This window comes from Salmo trutta, chromosome 7 (assembly GCF_901001165.1).
Source record: "Salmo trutta chromosome 7, fSalTru1.1, whole genome shotgun sequence".
Taxonomy (NCBI): domain Eukaryota; kingdom Metazoa; phylum Chordata; class Actinopteri; order Salmoniformes; family Salmonidae; genus Salmo; species Salmo trutta.
This window is the reverse complement of record NC_042963.1, coordinates 42,665,275-42,688,332: the sequence shown is the minus strand read 5'-3', so window position 1 is coordinate 42,688,332 and position 23,058 is coordinate 42,665,275. Positions and strand designations below refer to the sequence as shown.

The window sequence follows — 23,058 nt, the reverse complement described above, 5'->3', positions numbered from 1 at the left end:
ATGAATATCAATTAGGCTAGCCTAAAATACAGCCATTCTTCCACCCCATACGTAGCACTCACCACTGGCCCACCAGCCCCAGAGTGGTAGCCTCCGTCGATGACCCTTGTTCTGCAACAGACCTGTCTTGTCCTCCGGGGCCAAAATTCAGCTTGCTGCCCACTGCTCCACTTAGGCCCCATGCTTAGTGTGTGTGTGTGTGTGTGTGTGTGTGTGTGTGTGTGCACATATGTCTTTGTCCCTTTTTCACAATAAAAAGCTGTGCTGGTAAAGTGCTGATGTAGTGCTCAGGGCTCTGTGCCCTCTTTCCTGTTTTGTGGAGGTTGTCATTAATAAATCAGCCCGTGGCAGTCGCCCAGCAGCTAACACAGGGGTGTATAATAAGTTCATTTATTTGTCAACACTGAGCCACAAGATGAGAAAGCGCCTGGCTCTGCATGTTAAAAAGGCAGCGAGGGGCTGCTGCAGCAGCTCTCAAAGGACCTACCTCTTTGATTTGGAGAGAGAGAAAAAAAGAGAAACTCCCCTTCAGAGCCATTGCACACACACACAGTTTGCTTTTGCTATTGAATATGGCAATATGTTAATGCATCGGCTGTTTCTCTATGGCTCTGTCCACTCCTCAAGCCCAAAGGTGGCCCAGCTACAGAGGAATAGCTGTGGATGGAGGTGTGAGGACGTGGGAGGGAGACCGACTCTTTTCTTCTTCCAAAAACTCACAAGGGTCTGGACCCAGACTAGAGAGCGATGTGCAGCAGAGCGATGCCCCACACCCACTACTCTCCCCCTTGTCCCTACTCGCCCCCTTGTCCCTACTCTCCCCAGAACCACAGTCCCCCCTCCACTGCTCTTTGAACAGTTGTCGGATTGAATCGGTATCAGCGGAGAGGGTCTGTTGCCGGGTCTCTCACTTGGGTGAAATGAGGTGATGACTTCAGACAATGGAGCTACACTCTCCTGCGTATCCTCTCTCAGCTACTGGCTGCACCAAATTAATATGCACACAAAAAATTGGCGCTCCGCAAATACAAATCACTGGCTGCAACAAAGAGCTGGGCATCTGTGCCATTCAGAGGAGCTTGTTTCTAAAAAAAATATATAAAAAAATACAGGATTGAATCGGTATCATAAGAGTGAGAGAGGCAGAGTGAGTGGAGCAATAGGGAGAAGGAATTGAAACTGGGGAAAAGGGGGGCAGTGTCACGCCCTGACCATAGAGAGCCATTGTTTCTCTATGGTGAAGTAGGTCAGGGCGTGACTGGGGGGTATTCTAGTTTATTATTTCTAATTGGGGATCATATTTAAGTAGGTATTTTTCCCACCTGTGTTTGTGGGATCTTGTTTTTGTGTAGGTGCCTATTTGCACTTCACTGTCTTCATGTTTCGTTTGTTCATTTATTGTTTTTGTATTTTGCTAAGTTTCACATTATAATAAAGATGTGGAACGCTACTCACGCTGCACCTTGGTCCAATTATTACGACGAACGAGACAGGCAGAGAGCAGACAGACAAATTAAAGGAGTAGATCAGTTGTTCAATCAATTCAGGGACTTTTGAGAAGTGTAACAACGTTTGATTTCACTTAATTTTTACATTCTGCTATAAAGAGCACACATTCATCATCATAAAAAAAACATGTTTTCCCATCTCAGAAAATTACTATAGTAAGTGGCTATTAAAGTAACAGGGTTGACGATTTAATCTTAAAGCAGCCATAAATCCCAATGTTACATGGGGAATGAAAGCTTCTTGTGCAACAGGGAGTGAAAATTGAACGCAAGCTTCACAGGAAAATGTTAATTGTTAAAACATTTCTAGCCTATATATGGCTAACAGGGTTGACGTGTTATGCTTGACCGCTCAGTTTCCCACCACAAAACACCAGAAAATGGCCAGCTCAACTGCTTTTACGCTGTGATTTGACTATTAGATGTTCAATTTTTATTTTGAATGAAAAAAAGGAATAGTTTAACCATATTAAAACGAGAATTCAGTTCACGTAACAGGGTTGACCTTAAAATGAGGGACAGACGTATACTAATCACTAATCACATGAAATAAATAATAATCTTCAGAAATAGCGTTGTCAAAGCAACTAAATAACTAAGGCTTTACAATGATGGTGAAAACTTGGTGATGGTAAAAACTTGGAGACATTCTGGGGTAAAGTCGGTTAAAATCTTCCTAGAAGGCACAGAGAGTGCACAGAGGGCCATGTCAAAATGCAGAATTGTTGGACTTTAGAAAGTGTTTATTCATATAAAAAATCTGATTTTTTGAATTTTCCATGTGGTCTATATTAAAATGGAAATAGCATTTTAACAACTTTGCAGATATGAAACAAACAGGCAATCATATCAGTCAAAAATATAAAATTCCCAGTTTATGCTACAAAACCACCTTTATAAGAGGTTTTAAAAATCGGTTCTATTTGACTCAACATTCCATGACGTACATTAAGGCATTGTTGGCAGAATAGATAGATACTGTTCAATGCATGATTCATATAATTCACCAATACATTTGTTTCAGTTTCAATTACTCAATATTTTTGACAAAAACGGACGAATTTAACTAAGGCTAGGAATGTCAATACATTCAAACTAGCAAGGTCAATGATCACAAGTCAGTCATAACGTGGCTAGTAGGCTAGCGTATTTATTTATGTAGCAAGCTAAAAGTACAATGCCTAACGTTAGCTAGATAGCTAGCTAGCTGCTAGGAGGATGTCATGTCATTGGAGGAGTAGGTGAGTAACTTACTTTTTTTGGTGGCTACACAGCTAGAGACGCAAGTGTCATTTGGTTAGCTAGTAAGAAAGGTTCAGCAGCTATGCTGAACTTGAACGACTGTTATCCAGTTAGCATATCTCTTGCATTCGCAAATTCACTCAGGCTATTTACTCTGATTTCAGAGCACTCTCGTCTGAGTGTGCCAGAACGCAAAATCACTTTATGAACGTGCAACACCTGCTGAATAGGACTGGTCTCAGTAAACCAAGGCAAAAAAGTAATAGTTAGTCACGAACACTCTAGATAACATGCAAACAGCCTAACCAGCTCTGTTAGGGCGAGCAAGTTACTATTTCCTATCGTTTATCAGTGCAATTTTGATGGCCAACTAGCTGAAAAGGTTTGAAAGGGTTTATCTAATGTTCCGTTAGATGTTAGATCATCTTGCTCTGGCTAGCATTAGTTGTTGATCTTGTTGTTGATGTGCATAACTGAGGGAGAGAGAGCTTACCTTTTCATGGTTGTTTGAACAATACGACTGTAATGTTCCCAAATATACGGACTCCCATGGTATTTACATATTTGCAGAAATCAGGTATATTTTCTGGCTTTTGGCGAATGCGTTCTAATGATCTAAAGTCGCGCTGTTGCAACTGCCTGTTAACACACAGTCCAGTTCAAAGTGAATGATGGCAGGCCCTTGTAGCAAATGGCTTGTTTGCATTAAGGCCTACTGTACACTCTTATATAAAAGAAAGGTGTTCTTCGGCTGTCCCCATTGGACAACCTTTTAAAGAACCCTTTTTGGTTCCAGGTAGAACCATGTTGGTTCCAGGTAGAAAGAACCCTTTTCCGTTCCATGTAAAACCCTTTCCACAGAGGGTTCTACATGGAACCCAAAAGGGTTCTACCTGGAGCCAAAAAGGGTTCTTCTACGGGGACAGCCAAAGAACCCTTTTGGAACCCTTTTTTCTAAGAGTGTATCTTTGATTGGCTATGGCGCAGCTATCTGCGTAGACTCCGGTCCAGGACGAGACAGTTGTTTTTATTAGGTTTTATTTACTGCAGTATATTTAAGAACCAGCTGTCAGAGCAGCTCACAGATTACTGCACCTGTACATAGCCCATCTATAATTTAGCCCAAACAACTACCTCTTCCCCTACTGTATTTATTTTGCTCCTTTGCACCCCATTATTTCTATTTCTACTGCAAATCTACCAAATCTACCATTCCAGTGTTTTACTTGCTATATTGTATTTACTTCGCCACCATGGCCTTTTTTTGCCTTTACCTCCCTTATCTCACCTCATTTGCTCACTTTGTATATAGACTTATTCTTCTACTGTATTATTGACTGTATGTTTGTTTATTCCATGTGTAACTCTGTGTTGTTGTATGTGTCGAACTGCTTTGCTTTATCTTGGCCAGGTCGCAATTGTAAATGAGAACTAGTTCTCAACTTGCCTACCTGGTTAAATAAAGGTGAAATAAATCAAATAAAAAATTCCAAACGCATGGTCAATTTCCCACTCTATATTGCTATAGTATTTTCACAAATGCCTTAACTATATGTAATTGCAAAACTTTCTAAGAATTTATGAAAATGTGAAAATGACCATATCTAAGTGGTCACTTGTCAGAAAATATTTTTTAAAAGTGTTATAGTCTTCCTGGGGGTGTATATGAACAGATTTTAATAAGCTTTCATGTTGCTAAAATGCTGTCAGTTCCACTTTAAAGGGTACTTTGTTTAGTATAACAGGCTTTTAAAATGCAATATTGGTGCACCATTTCTACTTAAAATATCAAAGTAGATATCTTTTCGTGTAACAACCCAGAAGGAGTCTTAACCTAAGAGTTTTTTAAAATCTTTTCCTCTCCCTCTCTGCCAGTGGCCTTCCTGGTGGCCAGTGGCCCGTTCACAAGCTATCTTATTTGCATTATGAATGACAGTGAGGGGAGCTAACAAGGTTATTGGTCTTTGAGACGCACGCCTGCGACCACACGTGGAAAAGGACCTACAGCAGTGAGCATTGGCAGAGGGACTGTGGCTCTTTATTCCACCCTTTCCAAGCGCTATGGGGCTTTTTTCAGACAGCACACGGTTTACTCAGGAGCTGGAAGAAAAGGGGCCGGACCGGGAGGTTGACTGGGACAGGGGGGTAGAGGGGCAGTGGGGTGGAAGGGTTTGCCTTTCAGCTCCTTTACAAGCCAAGTGAACCCTCATTACCCAGGGTCCTGGTCATTAGTGGGAGCCAGTGCTAAAGGCGATTATTTATGACCACCAGATTAGCCTATCAGATTGTCTCTAGGGGGAACGTGTCTGTCTGTACCCCTATTGTGTCAATTGTGAACTTAAGAAAACTATTCAAATCTCACTCACTAAATGTAGTGGCGTTTGCTGGCTCACCTGGAGTGTTTGTGGTGTATATCTCTGGATGAGTTGGTAAGTGTAAATTAGTTTTAACTGGGGATATGCTCTATAAAATTGACATGTTTTATAGCTTTATTGCTGGGTACCTTTTAAAATCAGTTTTACTGCCCTCATAACTGTTTTTGAGCAGACAGACAAATGTGTCCTCCATTTCAGCCATGTAGTCTTAGAAAGTCATGACTTCAGCATGTTTTTTGTCCTCGCACAGACTTCAATTTCGCCATGTACCCCCCATCGATGATCGCCACGGGCAGTGTTGGAGCGGCTATCTGTGGGCTTCAGTTGGACTCGGGTGACCAGTCTCAGTGGGGGGACAGTCTTACAGACCTGCTGGCCAAAATCACAAACACAGAAGTGGTGAGTGACCTGTCTTTCTGGTCAATTCTGACTTGAGAGAAAACTCCTTCAAATGTTTTTTTCTGGTAATTTTCTCAGCCTAAACAGTATGAGTAAGAGCAAAGGTTGACATCTACACCGAATCCTTCTCAGAAGCATTATTCATTTAGGTATATCTGAGTACCTACACTTGCAGTAAAGTTCATTTAAAATATTTGAGTCAAGGCCTGTATGTGAGTCAAAGTTGAACCACAGGTAAAATCACAAGTCTTTGATCTCTTCAGCCAATCAGCCTGTCCGGAAAAAACAGCCCATACAGAAATACCTCAACCACTGATTACGATTGATAGACAGCATTTGACTGGGTCTGTCAATCTAAATGTAGCTCAATGTCTCTTTTCCAACCCTTCCATAGTTCCCTAGTGCCCTGTGGCAGTATATTCCACCTAACATTTGCGTGGAGCTGCTATGCAAAGGTAGTGATTTCCCCCTTCAATCCAGGTTAGTTTCCCACAGCCCAGTCAGCATCCCAGGGCCTTGCAGGTCCCTGACATAAAATATCTGTTAATCCAGGCAGAATGTGGTGCTCAAATGCAAACTGAGGAAGCAGAGCCAGGCCAGGCGGCCCTCTGTGTGGTTCTGGGGGTAGAGCAGTGCCGTGGCTGGGGGGAGGTGGAGGGGTGCTCAGCTCAGCCCAAACACAGGCAGGCAGGCTGGGCCACAGCTGGCTCCCGCACCTTCTTTTCATTAGGAGGGGAGCAGGGGTGGGGTAGGTGAAGGAGGGCGGGTGTACAGGGGGGTGATAATAGTCCTGTCATTTAAAACTCCCTGATGGCAGGCGCTAACCTCCATTCTGTCGGTCGCCTCCTAATATTCCTTGGTCATGTGCATTCCTCCTCGTTTGAGGCAGGACTGAGTGACCTGAGGGCTTTCTGGCCTGACCAGAGTCCTTTGACCTGTAAGGCCAGTCGACCCTGCTGTGGCTGGCGGGGAGAGGAGACCTGGGGGCATGAGAGTGGGGGGCTGAGGCTGCCTGAGCTGCATTGGCCTCTGTTCTGGCTCTCTCCTGCTAAACCTACTGCCAGACAGAGCAAGAGACAGCTGTGGGAGAGGATAGGAAAGGTGGGGAGAAAGCTGTTGAAGTGTGAAAAAGGACACCAGGGGAGCATAGCCAGTATCCCGCCTCACTTGTGATGGTTACCCCCTCTCTCTCTCATGCCCCATAATGCATCTCTGCAGGAGAGGCTCCCTCCCCAGTGTGTGGTGTGTGACGTCGTGCTCCATAGCCAATAAACAACAAATGGCTGGCCTGAGCAGCACAGGCCCTCTGCTACAGTAAACTGGCCTGCCAGAGCAGCATTTTTGTGAAGAGGATGCTTGATGATTACTTCCCACTTTGTTTCCATGTCATTTCAACAACAGAAAAATCTATGTGTTGATGTTGAATCAACATGGAAAACTGATTGGATTTGCTAAAATTCGTCAACATAAGGGAATTTTGTCATTTTTTCCCACACAACTTTTAATCTAAATCTAAATACATTTTTGGTTGATTTCACGTTGAATTCACGTTAGTTGACAACTCAACCAAGTGTAAATCAAAACTAGATGTTGAAATGACGTCTGTGCCCAGTGGGTTAGCACTGCTCTGTCTATGGTCTCGCTATAAAAGCAAAAGAGGAATTGGTGTGTCATTTCACACTTACCCTTCCTTTTCCAGGTAGGGTAAGTGTGAAAGGCCGTCATTGTAAATAAGAATTTGTTCTTAACTGACTTGTCTAGTTAAATAAAGGTTCAATAAAATTGTAATAATGAATTACAAAAATTCCAAGCTCAGCCACTTAATGTCAATCCCACACCTAATGGCTACAACCACCTCAATTATATCAGTTTGAACGCAGTCGTCAGTTTGGTATGAAACAGAGTGTGAGTGTGTACACACATTTGGTTTGTTGCTCCGGCTGGGGAGTTGGCACAGAGCTGGGATGGAGATGGCCAGGCAAAATATGAAGTAAAGTAAACTCTTGCCAGCCCGGCTGCTAATGCCAACACCAACTTTTGGCATCCCGCTGGCATATTTGGTATCCAGAGTGTGTGGTTTTCAGAGAGGACATGTGATAGGGACAAGTCACCGTCTCACGCCGCCCCGGGGAATGTGTATATAGCCTTAGATACACCTGGTGTGGCACAGAGAGTGGTCAGTCAGGTACAGCAGCCCGGTCAGTGAGCCTTCAGGCCAAGCCATGATGGGAGAGGCTGGCGCTGAGGAAGAATTAAAACTTTGTTACTAGGAGGTTTCGATTGGTTGTGATTCCTGTAAGACCAAAGGGATTCTCTGTTGCTGGGCTACTGTCGGTTGTTTGCTGCTTCTGTTTTGATTCTCAACATCCAAGAAGCCAAAAGCATTGCCAGCGAAAGGTAGGACGATAGAAAGTGGATTGACATAAAAAGTAATGTAGCTCATCAAATGTGAAACCTTCCATTGAAGCTAAATGCGCAGAAGGTCCTTCTCTGTTATAACACACAGCAGGCTGAAACAGGAAGAGAGGAAGGGGCTAGAAGACTGTTTCCACGTTTTTGTCTGCTTTGCTTGGCAAGCGTACACTCTCACTCTCTCCCGTTCATCTTTACTCTCGGAGTAACTCACAGGACACCAGATACACACACGCCCCTGTCCTCCACACCCACTTCATTCCTCCCCTGACCCTCTCTCCCTTTTCTTCCCTTCCTGCATCCCTCCACTCATCATCCACCCCTCCTGACTCACATTGAGATCTTCTTTTAGCCAAAGTTGTTTCTAATTTCATCTGGAAGTTTAGTCTATTGAGCAATGATGTGTGTAATAATCTGGGTGTAACACAGAAATATAGCCAAAGGGAATGGGATAGCTCCTTGTGATGCTCAAACATGACATTGCTCAAAGCAGAGAGACAGACACATCACATTTGAACTCACATTGATCTTGTGTACATGGGGTCATGGGTTGCTCTGACCACTTCCAGGGTATGGCATGATCCCCCTCCTAAACACAGACGCACATCAACACGCGCACACATGCACACACACACACACACACTCACACACACGCGCAGACACACAGACAGACCATGCTGTCTGCACAGAGTAGCACTGCCTTGTGTGGTACAGTAGTTAAAAAATTCCATGGTTTTGTCTGTCTGCTCAACTTCCTTCTTGTGATGTCACAATGGATGCAGTGTTTGTCTTGTGGTTCCTCCTCACACTGTTGATTGAATTGTCCAAATAATTGTAATACATTTTTATTTATTTGGGTAGAGTTTAACATGTAAGAGTGGGGGAATGGGGGCTCAGGATTGGGTACAAAATTCCCAAACTTAATTCCCAGTGTATTCCAAGTGCTGCCTTCCCTAGTATCTAAGTACCAAAAACCCTATCTGAAAACCATATTGGTGTTTTCAATAGTCATATTGAAGCCATTAAAGGTTCTCAAATGAAGCCTGTGGGCCTTGGCATGGGATCCAAACTGAAGCATTAAAGAGCAGCGTAGAGGGGAATGTCTTTTAAGATGTTAAGGCCTGCATTCTTGCGGTAAGACACAGGCAGTTCCTTTACATGTTTTGTGCTTTAGTTAATCTCGTAGGAGTAGATTTTTGGAGCACATGGCACATGTTGGTGGGAAGTTGGGGACCTATGAAGCATAAAATTGGGATGCTGGGCGACGGTCGTGTTTCCTCCACGTCAGCGCAGCCAGTTAGCGATCATGGGAGACGCCCTCCCTGAGGCTCCTCCACATGTTAGTGCTCTTCCAGCCCTATTCCTAGGCCCCCTAACCCTCACACAGCCTTCTCACATCTGTCCACATCCATGGCCACTGTAGGTAGAATACAGAATAAATATTGAGTTATTTAATATGAAGTGAGTCCATTTATCAGATACATTTGGCTCGTCCTCGATTGAGCCCAAATACAGAATTTGAATTATTTAATTAGTAATTAATTAATTATTTACAGAGTAATTCACTAGGATCATATACCTAGCCTAAGTAGTGCATTTTTGATTTAGCATTCATTTGCGCAAGGCTTTTCCTGGAGATTTTTGCATTGTGACCTTTGACACGATGACTTTTCATAACTCAGCTCAGTTCACCTCCTAAGGAGCAATTCCCATGTGATTGGCCTCTGTTCTCATTTCACCAATGCAGCAGGCAACACTTGCCCAGGCCCAGAAGCCATTACACAGGTTCAAACCATGGCCCATCAGGTTTAAATTAGCTGTAAATGTCTAAGGAATGTTCCCCTCCTCACAAGACTAAAGCTTCTGGCTTTGGGGCTCTCTTTCTTATTTCCCACAGCCGCCCGGCTGTTCCAACAGAGCTAAGGGTGCCTTACTGTTGTATACCACCAGAGGGCTGCACTGTCATAAACTGCAAGCCATAAGCATAGTTATTACAGGGCACTAATATTTTAATAGTCAGATCAGAACTCTTCCTCTCTAATACTTCCAACCTGAGAGCTGCATCTTGGGGCCACAGCAGGCTGAACTACTGGATATTTCCTCTGTCCCACACCCTTTGAGGCAGATTCCTAAATCCCAATCCTGTAAAAACAAATCCGTCAGTCCTCCTCTCTTCCTTTCCTTTCCTTTGGTCTCCTCATGTCCCCTACATCATCTCCCCATCGTGGCGGATACAAGGTCTGAGACGGGGGGGGCTTAGGGGTGTTGAGAGGTTGCTTTCTCCGAAGGATTCTCAGGTACTTCCGGCTCTCTTTGATGCTGAAACCCGATCGGCCCGCTCTCAGGTGGATTCCCTACAGGCAGAGACTGGCTCGTTAAAAAAGCACCACCTTTGTGTTCCCATAGGACGTGGATGTAATTAACATAGCTTAGCTTCAGTACTAGGGCCTATACCTGTGTTTTCACTGTTGTCAAGGCTACTGGTGAGTTGTGTGTGTGGGGGATGAATGGGGGGATGGGGGAGGTGTTCAGTGCTGGGCCCTAGTGGGCTGAGGTAATGCTTGGCCTGGTCCTAATCACCGCTCAGCCGTAGCTCTCTGTCTGTGGGGGCGGTAGTCAGGGTAGCGGTCATCCAAATTCTGCATGGTCCCTGTTCCCATAGTAAAGCACAGTACAGTCAGGAAACTGGAGGTCTGTGTCAGTGTCACTTCTGTTTTGTCAGAGCCAATGATTTATATATACACTAGATGACTGACGGGGAGCTGTGTTGAAGCCACGTGACTCCATCTTGGCACTCCCCCATCGTTGTAAAATAATATTTTAGAAGCTATAGAAATGAATTTGTTTAATGTCTACATTTGTTTTTGCCACATTTATTATATTAGACACCTTAATGCATACTTTTAAATTAAATTATGTGAGCTATATATACAAATAAAACAATTTAAAATATATAACTGTTTCCTTAAAGTATAATTTTTTGAAAGTTCTAATGTTACTGTCCCCAATACAAAAAATGAATACTTAAATAGATGTCATTTTTTTATTTTTAAACATTTATTTAAAATACTGTAAAATTCCATTCATTCCTATAGAGGACTGCTTTTTCTGAGGAGTGCCAATATGGCCGACCGGTAGCTTCAAAGCCTCTCATTGGCCATTACATAGCATCAGAAATCCAGGGTTTATATACATCAGGGGTAGGCAACTATAGATTTGGAGCTGATGGTCGGGGGGACAAGTAAGTTAGCCGTAGTTGGCTAGCTACCAAGCAAGGGATAAGAATGTTGCCAGCCAGTATGGCAATGGAACATTTAGAAAGAACGACTGGGTCGCATCCATATATACAGAACAAAAAGACTGAACGACTGGGTCGCGTCTCTGGCAACTGAAACGATAGAACGATCAGCCGGCTTGGGTAGAAACCCTAGATTTGTATTGGGACTATATCTTGTAGAAAGATACAAACGTATGAATAAAATCATCAAAATATTTTTTTTTATGAAAATATTTCAATCGTTTATTGAATATGTTGGTAACCTGTTGTATAAAAGTGATAATGCCCTCGAAGCCGGTGTTTGGAGGACATATCGGCACGGTTTGCCAACACCCGTGCCAATATATCTTCCAAACACTGGCTTCTCAGGCATTATCACTTAATTGTACACTGCAAATTGACCACAATTAAGCCTGAAAAGAGATTGTATTTTTGTAAATACTAATTTCATACTTTGATTATACTTAGACATGTTCACATATCTTAGATTTCCTCAATTAAACAATTTTTTGGATGAATTCCTGGTGATTTTACAGTATTCCTTAACCAAAAAATAAACACATATAAATGGGGGACCAAAAAAAAAACATATACATCATTGGTCAGGGCTGGGGTTATGGATTATGGAAAGGATAAATAACCTTGTCAAATATCAGGCAGATAAATGGCTGTGACACAATATATCAATATACTGACATCTCAGTCATTTCCCCCCCTCCTTTGTTAACTTCTTTATTGAGAAAAATGTACTTACTACTATGATATGTGGTTGTCTTACCTAGCTATCTTAAGATGAATGCTCTAACTGTAAATTGCTCTGGATAAGAGCGTCTGCTAAATTACTCAAATGTAAATGTAAAAAAATGTAATATATTTATGTACGTGTATATGTAAATGCACACACGTGTCATTTTGTCTGAGTCTTGACTTTATTTACATATTTATTTCCATCACCTTGTGTACTGTGCACTCTTCCTATATTTATGGACATGTCTGTTTGGTTGTGTGTTGCAGGACTGTCTGAAGGAGTGTCAGGAGCAGATTGAGAGGGTTTTGGTGAGCAGCCTGCGCGAGGGGCGGCAGCAGCAACAGCAACATCAGCAGCAGGTCCAGCATGGCCCCAGCAGTAAGACCATGGACGAGCTGGATCAGTCCAGCACCCCAACGGACGTTCGCGACATCAACTTGTGAGCCTGCAAGAAGCAGTAGCGCATCCGAAATAAGCAACAAATCAACATAAAAAAAACAACAAAAAACAAACTACCCCTCGAAAAAAGTGCTTGCTAGTTTTTGTAGAGATTTTTTATTTTATAACACAAAAACATGCACCCGTGTATTTTACGAAATCAAAGCTATTTTTAGATATAAAATAGATTTCCTTTAAAAGCTCTGACTTGATACACAAAATCTCAATGGTGCCTCAGATATACAGAAGTGAAGCCAATCATATTGAGTTCTGTTTTTGATTGTTTAATCATAATAAAGTTATATTGAATAAGAAACCAATAGCTTAATAAGGCTTTTTAAAAAGTAGTGGTGAGTCCATTCAAGGCTTGCATATATGAGATCACATTTGGGGCAAGGTTTTTCTGTTTTGTTTTGTATTTTTTGTTTTTGTACATGTTGGTCTGCCTGAGATAGGAGCCCCATATGGGCTACACTGACCGTGAATGGCAGGGCTCAATATGACATGGTTTGGCTGTGTGTTGGTGATAAGGGGAGCACTTTGCATGAATTGCAGAGTATTGTGCTAAGAAAGAGACAAGAAGGGTCCCAAATCCAGGGAACAGCCAAGTATATAATAGTGAATTACATTATTATTATTATTATTATTATTATTATTATTATTAAGAAACGTATTCGTGAATGAAGAGTAATAGACGTCAATAAGCTCTTTTTGTCAGGCTGCTTGTTCGTATGTGTGTGGGCATGTATCTCTGTGTGTGAGTGGGTTGGTGTGATTGCCGTGTGTGTGCGTGTGTGTGTGTGTGTGTGTGTTGGAGCATTATGGCTTGGCACTTGAGTGGGAAGACTGGTGATAAACTATGGAACAGGCAGGAGACAGGGATTATTTGCAGGGCATCTATGTTATATCACTGCCTTCAGTTAATATGCGTTGTCGGCCAACAAAAATCTGGGGATCTGAGTCCACTTAGTGGGTGGAGGAACGGTGAAAGGGATGGAGCGAGAGGAGAGAGGGGTGGCTGTGCTCCTTCGTTTTGTCTAGAAGAGTCAGCCGTGGACCCTCTGTTTAGAAGTTTCATTTTGAGGTGTTTGTTTTTCACTGCCAACATACCAATCAAATATTGCCAGATAGCGTTTGTATTTTCATGTTATTGTTTTGTTCTTTTGGAGTTATGGAAGGAGCTTCAGGCTGCTTAGTGTCAGTAAGGTGGAGTGTGTGCCTCTCTAAGTGGTGCTCTAGTATCTCAGATGAGAGGAGAGGGGGGATCCCTGTGGTGGATGGAAGGGGTTGGGGGTGAACAGGTGTAGATGGAAAGAAAGGGTTTGTTGCGCTGCAGAAGCATGCTGCTGTGTAGAGGGAGGAGATGTAGGTGAGTTGCTGAAAGATACAGCAGAGGAGCCTAAAGGCCTCAAATTATATCTATCCGATTTCTGCGTTTTGGGCAGATCGAGGCCACGGATGACGAATTAGGATCAAAACCAGACTTTACGCTGCCAGCTCATTATTTGAGAATTAACTTTATTGGTTCATTAGAGGACAGAGAAATGTATTGGAGCAGGGGAAGATTTGTGATCATTGCATCTGTAGTCCCTCATAGTTGTTTCAACACGCCTATGATTTCAACAGCAAAGCACTTAGAAAACATGCTCCCCAAGGGACAAATTAAATGGTTACGGTGTGGGGGTCTATGGATGTTTTCTCTTGTGAGCTTTTTCTTTGATTTAATTTGTAGGGCTGGTTTCCCACATTGAGGCCTAACACCTTATGATATGAGGACATTCCGATCAAAAAACATTCCGAAAAGTGCAAGATGAAAGGGCCATCTGACCATTTCATGTGTTTTAGCAAATAATTAATGCCAATGCCAATTTCAAAAAGGCTACAGACCTTTATGATTTCAGTTTTATGATTTTGTTTTAGAAGTTGTCACATTATGAAATATTTGTTATACTTGAATTTTCTATTTGATCTGCTTCAGAGCAACAAAAAAGTCACATGGGCGATGAACTATAAAGAAAATGTTACCATAACATCAGAGTTTTGCACATGTTCTGAGGGCAATTGAGGTTTTCTTTCAAACAAATGAAGCTGGTCTATATTCAAGGCTACCTTGTTGATAGTTTTGCTTGTAGAACCTGGCCTATTGTCTATGGGGGTACCCCTGTGTAGCTGTCTCTGTGTGAACCCCTCTCCTCCCGAGTGATTGCTGCTTCAGTCACTTCATTGGCATGGGGTTCAATCAGTTACCCAAATGTCAGAATTAAACAAATTCACTTCCAAGACTGACAACAGGGTACATCGCCAGTACAAGGTAGCTTTCCTTTGACTCACACAAAATTCTCAATGCTACATTTAAAGGGGGCTTTGGTGTGTGTGTGCGCATGTGTGTGCTTGAGCGTTTGTTTGTGTGTACGTGAGTATGTGTGTGGTAGGTAGGTATGAGGGGAAGTTGAGGATTCAGTGTTTTAGCAGGCTAATGTTTTCGAAGAAACAAATCTTATAAACCAGGCCATCTTCAACCTCTCAACAAAACTAGCCCCTGTTCATCATTGCCAAGAATGTCAGCCTTTTTTTGTTTTTTGCAAGCTCTATTCTGAGCAAAGATTATGATTTGTTTTGTTTTTGGACTGTGTTACGTTTGAATTTGTAAATACACCTCCTTAAAGTTGTGTTTGTTTTATTTTATGGGGTGTCCAGACCTAATGGAGTTTGTGGAGTGTTTGTAAGGGGTTAGATACTGTATTCCAAAGTGAAGAGAGATGGAGGTGGTGTGAAGACATCATAAAGTGTCAATATTTGTATTGAGTTATTATTATTGTCTTTTTGCGCTGCTAAAAGCTATGATTTTGTTTCATTCTTATATATAAAAAAATAACATGACTTAGTTGTGATGTCACTTGAGTGTGCTGCTATTTTATAAACATTTGTATTATAATATAATTATTTTACCGCTTAAGAGATACATTCAGAATACTGAAGTAGATGGTAATAGAAGAACATGAAATAAGTATTCGACTGGAAATGTTCTTTGTACAGGTTGCTTAGATAGCATGTTTTCTTTTCATTTTGATCTATTTTGCTCTCCTTTCTTGGTCACATTCTGCAAATGCGGTATCTCTATACCTCAGGTTTACTGGACAAAAAAATAATATCTCAATACCTCACAACTCTACAGTTTTTAGGGAGCCTGGGAAGGGTAACAGTACAGTAGGAAGCACAGTAGTTTGTCTGTTGTGAAATGTACTGACCGTGTTGGGTGGCATACATGCAAGGCTCCCACCTGGACTTAAACCCTAGTGGATGGGACACAACAACCAGTCACCACTTCCTCGGTCAATTTAAAGTGATACCATGTTCATTGTGGTGCTAAATGTGAGATTCATGTGACATTCATTGCAAAGACAAATGTGAAAATGTCTCAAATATCTGATGAGTATATGGTTTGTACCAATTACATTTAATGTCAATAGATTTTGGTTCCTAAGCTTGATTTGATGAGCTTAGTTGATCTGGTATGTGCCAGGTTCTATTGTCTGGAAAACCAATACAAAATGGCTAAACCAATCAATCAAACACCTCACCACATACTGTATCTGACATGAGGAAGTGTGTTTCAACAGCGTGGATTTCTCTTTAGTTGTCCCCATCCACTAGAAATTACATCATGTACCTCAGAAATGTCTGTTGCACAACCTCTGTTCAATAAACTTCTGCTTTAAAGAGTGTGACACCATATCAGTCCAATGTTATTCTCACTTCTGTTTTCTTTTTGTATGTCATTATGGTTAGTGGAGCAGATTGTGAGATGTGATTGTGAACATACAGTGAGGTGAACAATAGAGGTTGCTGTAGTCATGAAACCAAGAGGACTGGGGAGATGTTAGTGGAGTGGAGCTGAGATTGTGTGGCAGGTGGCAGGCCGCAGTCTTGTTTTAAAAACAAAAGCTAAGATGACGGACATCATGTTTACCCCCTGCTTGAATACCAACCAAAACCTCCCATTAAGAACGTAGACAGCTTAAATCAATTGGGTGGCAGACAAACAAATGAGGTGAATGTGGTTATTTCTGTTGCTTCCCCTGTATGACATCCTTTTAAACACACTCTAATCAGTACAGTTTCAGGCAAGTGGGGGATTGGTGTCTGCGTTTGTCCTCTTACTCTGGGGCCCTAAGGCACTCTTATGCAGCTTGTTGGGCTGTTTTTGGGGGGGGGACTGGATCATGTAGGCCTAGTAAGTGAATAAGTTGGTTTCAAAGTTCTGTATTGACAACTTCTGTTTATGATTAATCAGCTCTATATTGGTCTGTTTGAAAGGATCAGTAAAGGTGTTAAGGATTAAGGCATGCTGTATGATCAATAAACTCACCATGAATGAAATCCATTGTCCCTGCTCTTTTTATGATTTTGACAAATTGCTTTATTATCTTACTAATAAAATCTTCTCTCACTCATAAACTCTTTAGGGACCTTTTTATTGCAAACTGTTAAAGGCCCAGTACAGTCAAAAACGTGATTATATATATTTCCACACTATGAAGTTGGAATAATACTGTGAAATTGTGAAAAGTTATGGTAATGCCATTTTAGTGTAAGAGCTGTTTGAAAAGACCGCCTGAAATTTCAGCATGTTTTGGTGGGATGGAGTTTTGGCCTGCCTGGCGACATCACCAGGCAATATAAGTTAATGGACCAATAAAAAATAGTTTTGAACCTCTCTGCCACTAACAGATGGTTTTCAAGTTAAATACCCCTCCTATTAGGCTCGTCCAATTAGGTCACGTAGACCACTCCCAGACAGTCTTAACTAAATTCTTGATTGAGAAATTGCTTTTTTGTTTCTTTTTGACTATTTATATTGACAAAAACAACAGTAATGTACTTAATTGTTACCCAGAAATGATTTTATATTTAAATACAAAGGTCTGCATTGGGCCTTTAAAGCAAAACGTTTTTTTAAGCAGATATGAGCATGGTTCACAGGATGAGTTGGATAACAAAGCAGGCACTCTATCATGTCGGAACTATCTCTTAATATGCAATCATGAGTCTAAATACAAAATCTGGAGTGAATCTGATGTATGGTTCACGAGGAGAAGATGATTTTGAGCATTTGCGTTACATATGCAAAGAATAAGTTATTAATAGTTCCCTTGTTTAAAAAAAATATTAATACCAAAAACAGTGTGGTTCATCTTAGGTACGTCCATGATTGCAATGACAAGATGATAAGCCACTGTGAAGTGGATTTAGAAAGGATTTAAATGGACACGTAAAATCAGATTTCCTGATTTAGCAATAACTCAGCCATCTCTTAATCAATCCCGGTTTGTGTTGTTTAAACGTATGGTTCGTGAGAAGCAGTTTTTCAAAGGTTTTCCAAAATGTCCAAAATTGAGGAAAATGTATCCTGACGGACCTTTTGGGTCATTGAGACAAATTTGCTCAGCATGAGGAAAGACACCTACACACAAAGTTTCAAGTCTCGAGGTAAACGGTGCGGCAGATATGACTGTTTCTAATGAGACCACTTATAACAGCGACACCTATAGGCCAATCGGTGCCATTGTTCTTGTCCAAGTCACCCATGGCCTCTAGTTTCTGTGTGCCAAATAAGAAGAAAAAAAGTGACCAATCTATGCTTGAGTGATTTGACTATGGGAAAATATATGTTTTTTAAAGAATAACAACGCTAATAATGTTTAGGCATTTTGTTTTACTGCATTTTATATTAAATACACCATATAAAATGCTTTCTTACCATTCTGATGTCATTCCTGTACTAGAAGGGACATGGCCAATCATATTGCGTAGCGTCTTTACGTCATTACCATACACACAGACGTGCTCGTGCTGTGTTTTGCAGGGGACAGGAAGAAAGATCATATTGAAGAATTGTGATTTGAAGTTCATCAACCTCCTCACATTTAAAAGGATAACGATGCTTACCTTTGGCATAACGATAGTTCGACAGTAAGTGTGCATTATTCAGAAGATACTAGCGGTCGATTCATTACTATTCAGTGTATGTCTGTTTCCATTTGCAATGCAAGTGTAGACTGTAGCCCGATACTGTTGCTACATACAGTGAATGGTTATTGACAAGGTGCACGTCAAAAACGGGTGAATGCTTATCATAGTACAATTTAGAATTTGAATGGCTTTCATGCTATCAGTGCACGGCCACCGCACAGACGCTCTACGCTGAGCTGGTGTCGCATTACTCGTCTCCAGCGGCTGGAGTGAACGTCCAGATAAAGGTCAGACTGAGTACGAATGTTCAGCCTTGCTTCTCATGAAATGTCAAGGAGTCACTGCAGTCCTGTTCAAGTCGATCACTGCTTCAATAGTAATACAGTATGATTAAAGAGAAAAACCCTACTACTAACTAAACCATCCATTTAGATGTATTTCTCATTAGATGGGGCTGTCTTCTGTATTGAATTGTATTCTATGTTATTATTGTCTTATTACATGCTTATAGATAGTTTTTTTTTCCAGTGGTGAAACAGAATGGAATAAAAAAGGCCTCCTACAAGGTATGATTTACTATAAAAGCACATCTGTGTCTTTGTTTTGATACTGTTTTGGATACATTAAAGCAATGGTTTCCAACCTTTTTCGGTTACTGTACCACCAACTGAATTTTGCTCTCCCCGGAGTACCCCTGAAATACTCCCCCTCGTGCATTTTACCAGTAAGCCTATGGTCTCATGAGCCTTCTCAAGTAACACCTGTGGTCCTAGTACCCCTGGTTGGGAACCACTGCATTAGAAAGACTCTTGGATGAAACGTGTCAAAAAGCACAAAGTAAAAGCTTTGGAACAGATCATCCCAATAGATTTCCTAGATGTCATGTTTCAATGCCATATCACTGTGGCCTAAAGTATCACACCAATCCTGGGCATTTCCCAATCCCCCAGGCCAGGCGATAGACTCGTCTCTATCAGACATAGGGATGCAGCAGGCAGAGGCTGCAGGAAAATATCTCAAAGACGTCAAGTTCACCAACGTGTTTGTCAGTGACATGGCCCGTGCCCGCCAGGTGAGTGGTGATGATGTCACAGACCCCTTAGCATCTTTTAGAATATAATTGGACCCCATTATTATGTGTTGGGATGGCCCGCGGATTAGATTTTATTGTGTAGGTAGAAGTTTATGAGAAAAATTGTTGTTTTGTCTGTTTTGTTACAGACTTGCGAAACAATTGTAAAACACAACAGTAGTTGCTCTGGCCTAGAAATTGTGACCGATCCATCACTTAAAGAGAGGGTGAGTACCCTTTCTCTGGGCTAAAGGTTGTCAATATCTTATTTCTATAGATGCGGTTTTCATTCTCAGTGTGTGTGTGTTTGTTTGTTTGTTTGTTTGTTTGTGTGTGTGTGTGTGTGTGTGTGTGTGTGTGTGTGTGTGTGTGTGTGTGTGTGTGTGTGTGTGTGTGTGTGTGTGTGTGTGTGTGTAGTTCTATGACCATGTGTGTTTTTGTACGCAAGGCCTTACAGTAAAGCGGCTGTTATTTTTCAGAGTTTTGGGAGTGCCGAGGGGGGCTTGGTGGTGGACATGAAGAACATGGCTACAGCGGCTGGTCAATCGTGGCTGGACTTCACTCCTCCAGGGGGAGAGACTATAGAACATGTGAGTAACTCTGGGGGATCCTGAGGGCATCGCTCTCTCTCTCTCTCGCTCTCTGAAATACTACTGATGGGAGACCAGATGCAATACATTTTAGCAACACTAGATGGAACCTTTGGCATGCTTTACACAGGGTAATCCATCCTTGACTCTGAAGATGTCCAATAAATGTTTTGCATAACAGTTCCCTTCATCAAATTAATTTGATTGACGTTTGTCTGCTTGATGCTTTTGAAGTGGGGATCAAAGTACATAGGCCTTTGCTGCCACACAATGTCTCGATTGAATAGTCGCTACTTCTGTTGGAGAATACTTATTTAAAGTGTGGGGGAATGTTCCATTGAGACCAAGAATGTACATTGACTTGCCAATTAGGACTCAGCTTGCAGGTCACATGTTCAGTGTCAGTGTGATCCAACAGCTAGTTTATGTGACAGAAGGGCCCCCGGGCCCAGTAACACTCTAGCCACACAGGACAAGCTGTTGGCCCCTCCATCAGGATGGTGTCAACCAGTCTGTTGTGTGGGTGGAGGAAGGAAAGGGGAAGGATGAGTCTGTGTTGTGAATAAGAGTTCTTTGTTCTGTATTAGATGAAGATGCGGATCAAAGAGTTTCTGGAGCACCTGTTCCAGCGCATGGTGGCTGACCACTGCAGACCAGGACAGAGGGAGACAGGGATGCCAGAGGGGGCTCTCGCAGGCAAGCCAGACGATGGGACCAGAGATGTTCCTGCCCATGCCCTGGTGGTCAGCCATGGGGCCCTCATACGTGTGGCCATGCGCTACCTTGTGGACGAGCTAAAGTGTCCTTTACCCCAGGGGTTGGACATGTCCCATGTGATCGCTCTCTGTCCCAACACGGGCATATGTCGGTTTATCTTCACTGTGACAAAAGGGGATGCGGGCATCACCCTCTCAGCCATCCGCTGTGTCTTCATCAACAGGTGCGAGCACATCTAAGAGGAGGGGTAGAGTGGAGGGGGTTGAAGAAAATAATCTCCTGGTTCACACTATAGGGCCGACTAGAACCGTACTGTGCTGTTTAGGATATTTTCTTTTCACATTGTCCTTTCTAGCATGGTTCCAGCAACTATGGTAGATATGCAAAGTGGTACTGGGCTGGCCTGACTCGCCTTGGCCTCTTGAGTATGAATGGGGCTGACTAAGATATACACAGACTCCACATAGGAATCTGGTTGAGTTATTGAAAATTATTTTAAGGCATACACTACCGGTCAAAAGTTTCATAACACCTACACATTCAAGGGTTTTCTTTCTTTCTTTCTTTTTTTTAAACTATTTTCTATTTTTAATAGTGAAGACATCAAAACTATAAAATAACACATATGGAATCATGTAGTAACCAAAAAAGTGTTAAACATTTTCTATTTGAGATTCTTCAAATAGCCACCCATTGCCTTGATGACAGCTTTGCACACGCTTGACATTCTCTCAACCAGCTTCATGAGGTAGTCACCTGGAATGCATTTCAATTAACAGGTGTGCCTTTTTAAAAGTTAATTTGTGGAATTTCTTTCCTTCTTAATGCGTTTGAGCCTATCAGTTGTGTTGTGACAAGGTAGGGGTGGTATACAGAAGATAGCCCTATTTGGTAAAAGACCAAGTCCATATTATGGCAAGAACAGCTCAAATAAGCAAAGAGAAACAACAGTCCATCATTGCTTTAAGACACGAAGGTCAGTCAATACGGAAAATGTCACGAACTTTGAACGTTTCTTCAAGTGCAGTCGCAAAAACCATCAAGCGCTATGATGAAACTGGCTCTCATGAGGACCATCACTGGAATGGAAGACCCAGAGATACCTATGCTGCAGAGGATAAGTTCATTAGAGTTACCAGCCTCAGAAAATGCAGCCCAAATAAATGCTTCAAAGAGTTCAAGTAACAGACACATCTCAAAATCCACTGTTCAGAGGAGACTGTGTGAATCAGGCCTTCATGGTCGAATTGCTGCAAAGAAACCACAACTAAAGGACACCAATAAGAAGAAGAGACTTGCTTGGGCCAAGAAACACGAGCAATGGACATTATAACGGTGGAAATTTGTCAAAATTTGAGATTTTTGGTTCCAACCGCCATGTCTTTGTGAAACGCGGCGTGGGTGAACGGAAGATCTCCAAATGTGTATATCCCATCGTAAAGCATGGAGGAGGAGGTGTTATGGTGTGGGGGTGCTTTGCTGGTGACATTGTCTGTGATTCATTTAGAACTCAAGGCACACTTAAACAGCATGGCTACCACAGCATTCTGCAGCGATACGCCATCTCATCTGGTTTGGGCTTAGTGGGACTATCATTTGTTTTTCAACAGGACAATGATCCAACAAACCTCCAGGCTGTGTAAGGGCTGTTTTACCAAGAAGGAGAGTGATGGAGTGCTGCATCAGATGACCTGGTCTCCACAATCTCCCGACCTCAAGCAAATTGAGATGGTTTGGGATGAGTCGGACCACAGATTGAATGGAAAGCAGCCAACAAAGGCTCAGCATATGTGGGAACTCCTTCAAGACTGTCGGAAAAGCATACCAGGGGAAGCTGGTTGAGATAATGCCAAGAGTGTGCAAAGCTGTCATCAAGGCAAAGGGTGGCTATTTGAAGAATCTCAAATATAAAATATATTTAGATTTGTTTAAAACTTTTTTGGTTACTACATGATTCCATATGTGTTATTTCATAGTGCTTTTGTCTTCACTATTATTCTACAATGTAGAAAATAGCAAAAATAAAGAAAAACCCTTGAATGAGTAGGTGTTCTAAAACTTTTGACCGGTAGTGTATATGTATTTGTCTGATAGTATTTTAATGTACATTATGCAACACAATGAAGATTGAGAAAAAAGAAACAATCATATTTTGAAGCTTTCCAATTCCATCTCATCACTGCACCGTGCATTTTTTAAATTTTACCTTTATTTAACTAGACAAGTCAATTAAGAACAAATTCTTATTTTCAATGACGGTCTTATTGACAGTGGGTTAACGGCCTTGTTCAGGGGCAGATGACAGTT

At 41.9% G+C, this 23,058-nt stretch overlaps 2 protein-coding genes across 6 annotated transcripts in view; both read left to right on the top strand.

The window, feature by feature from the left end:
- LOC115197442 (G1/S-specific cyclin-D2) overlaps nucleotides 1–16,779 on the top strand; it is a 122,930-nt gene extending 106,151 nt beyond the window's left edge. For both annotated transcript variants that reach the window (XM_029758966.1, XM_029758965.1), the window contains exons 4-5: nucleotides 5,376–5,524; nucleotides 12,228–16,779. In XM_029758966.1, coding sequence (XP_029614826.1) covers nucleotides 5,376–5,524; nucleotides 12,228–12,404 — 326 coding nt within the window. In that variant the 3' untranslated portion in view covers nucleotides 12,405–16,779. The remainder of the gene's footprint in view (nucleotides 1–5,375; nucleotides 5,525–12,227) is intronic.
- Nucleotides 16,780–18,240: 1,461 nt separating this feature from the next.
- Nucleotides 18,241–21,241, top strand: tigara (TP53 induced glycolysis regulatory phosphatase a). Of its 4 annotated transcripts, none has more exons than XM_029758970.1 (6): nucleotides 18,241–18,372; nucleotides 18,901–18,938; nucleotides 19,323–19,444; nucleotides 19,594–19,671; nucleotides 19,924–20,034; nucleotides 20,622–21,241. In XM_029758970.1, exons 1-6 carry the CDS (start codon nucleotides 18,341–18,343, stop codon nucleotides 20,988–20,990), a joined length of 750 nt encoding a protein of 249 aa, XP_029614830.1. In that variant the 5' UTR covers nucleotides 18,241–18,340; the 3' UTR covers nucleotides 20,991–21,241. The 4 variants fall into 4 exon arrangements, with proteins under 4 accessions (XP_029614830.1, XP_029614831.1, XP_029614827.1 ...); XM_029758971.1 differs by having other exon boundaries at nucleotides 18,269–18,659; XM_029758967.1 differs by having other exon boundaries at nucleotides 18,269–18,659; nucleotides 18,901–19,444.
- The last annotated feature ends 1,817 nt before the right edge of the window (nucleotides 21,242–23,058 follow it).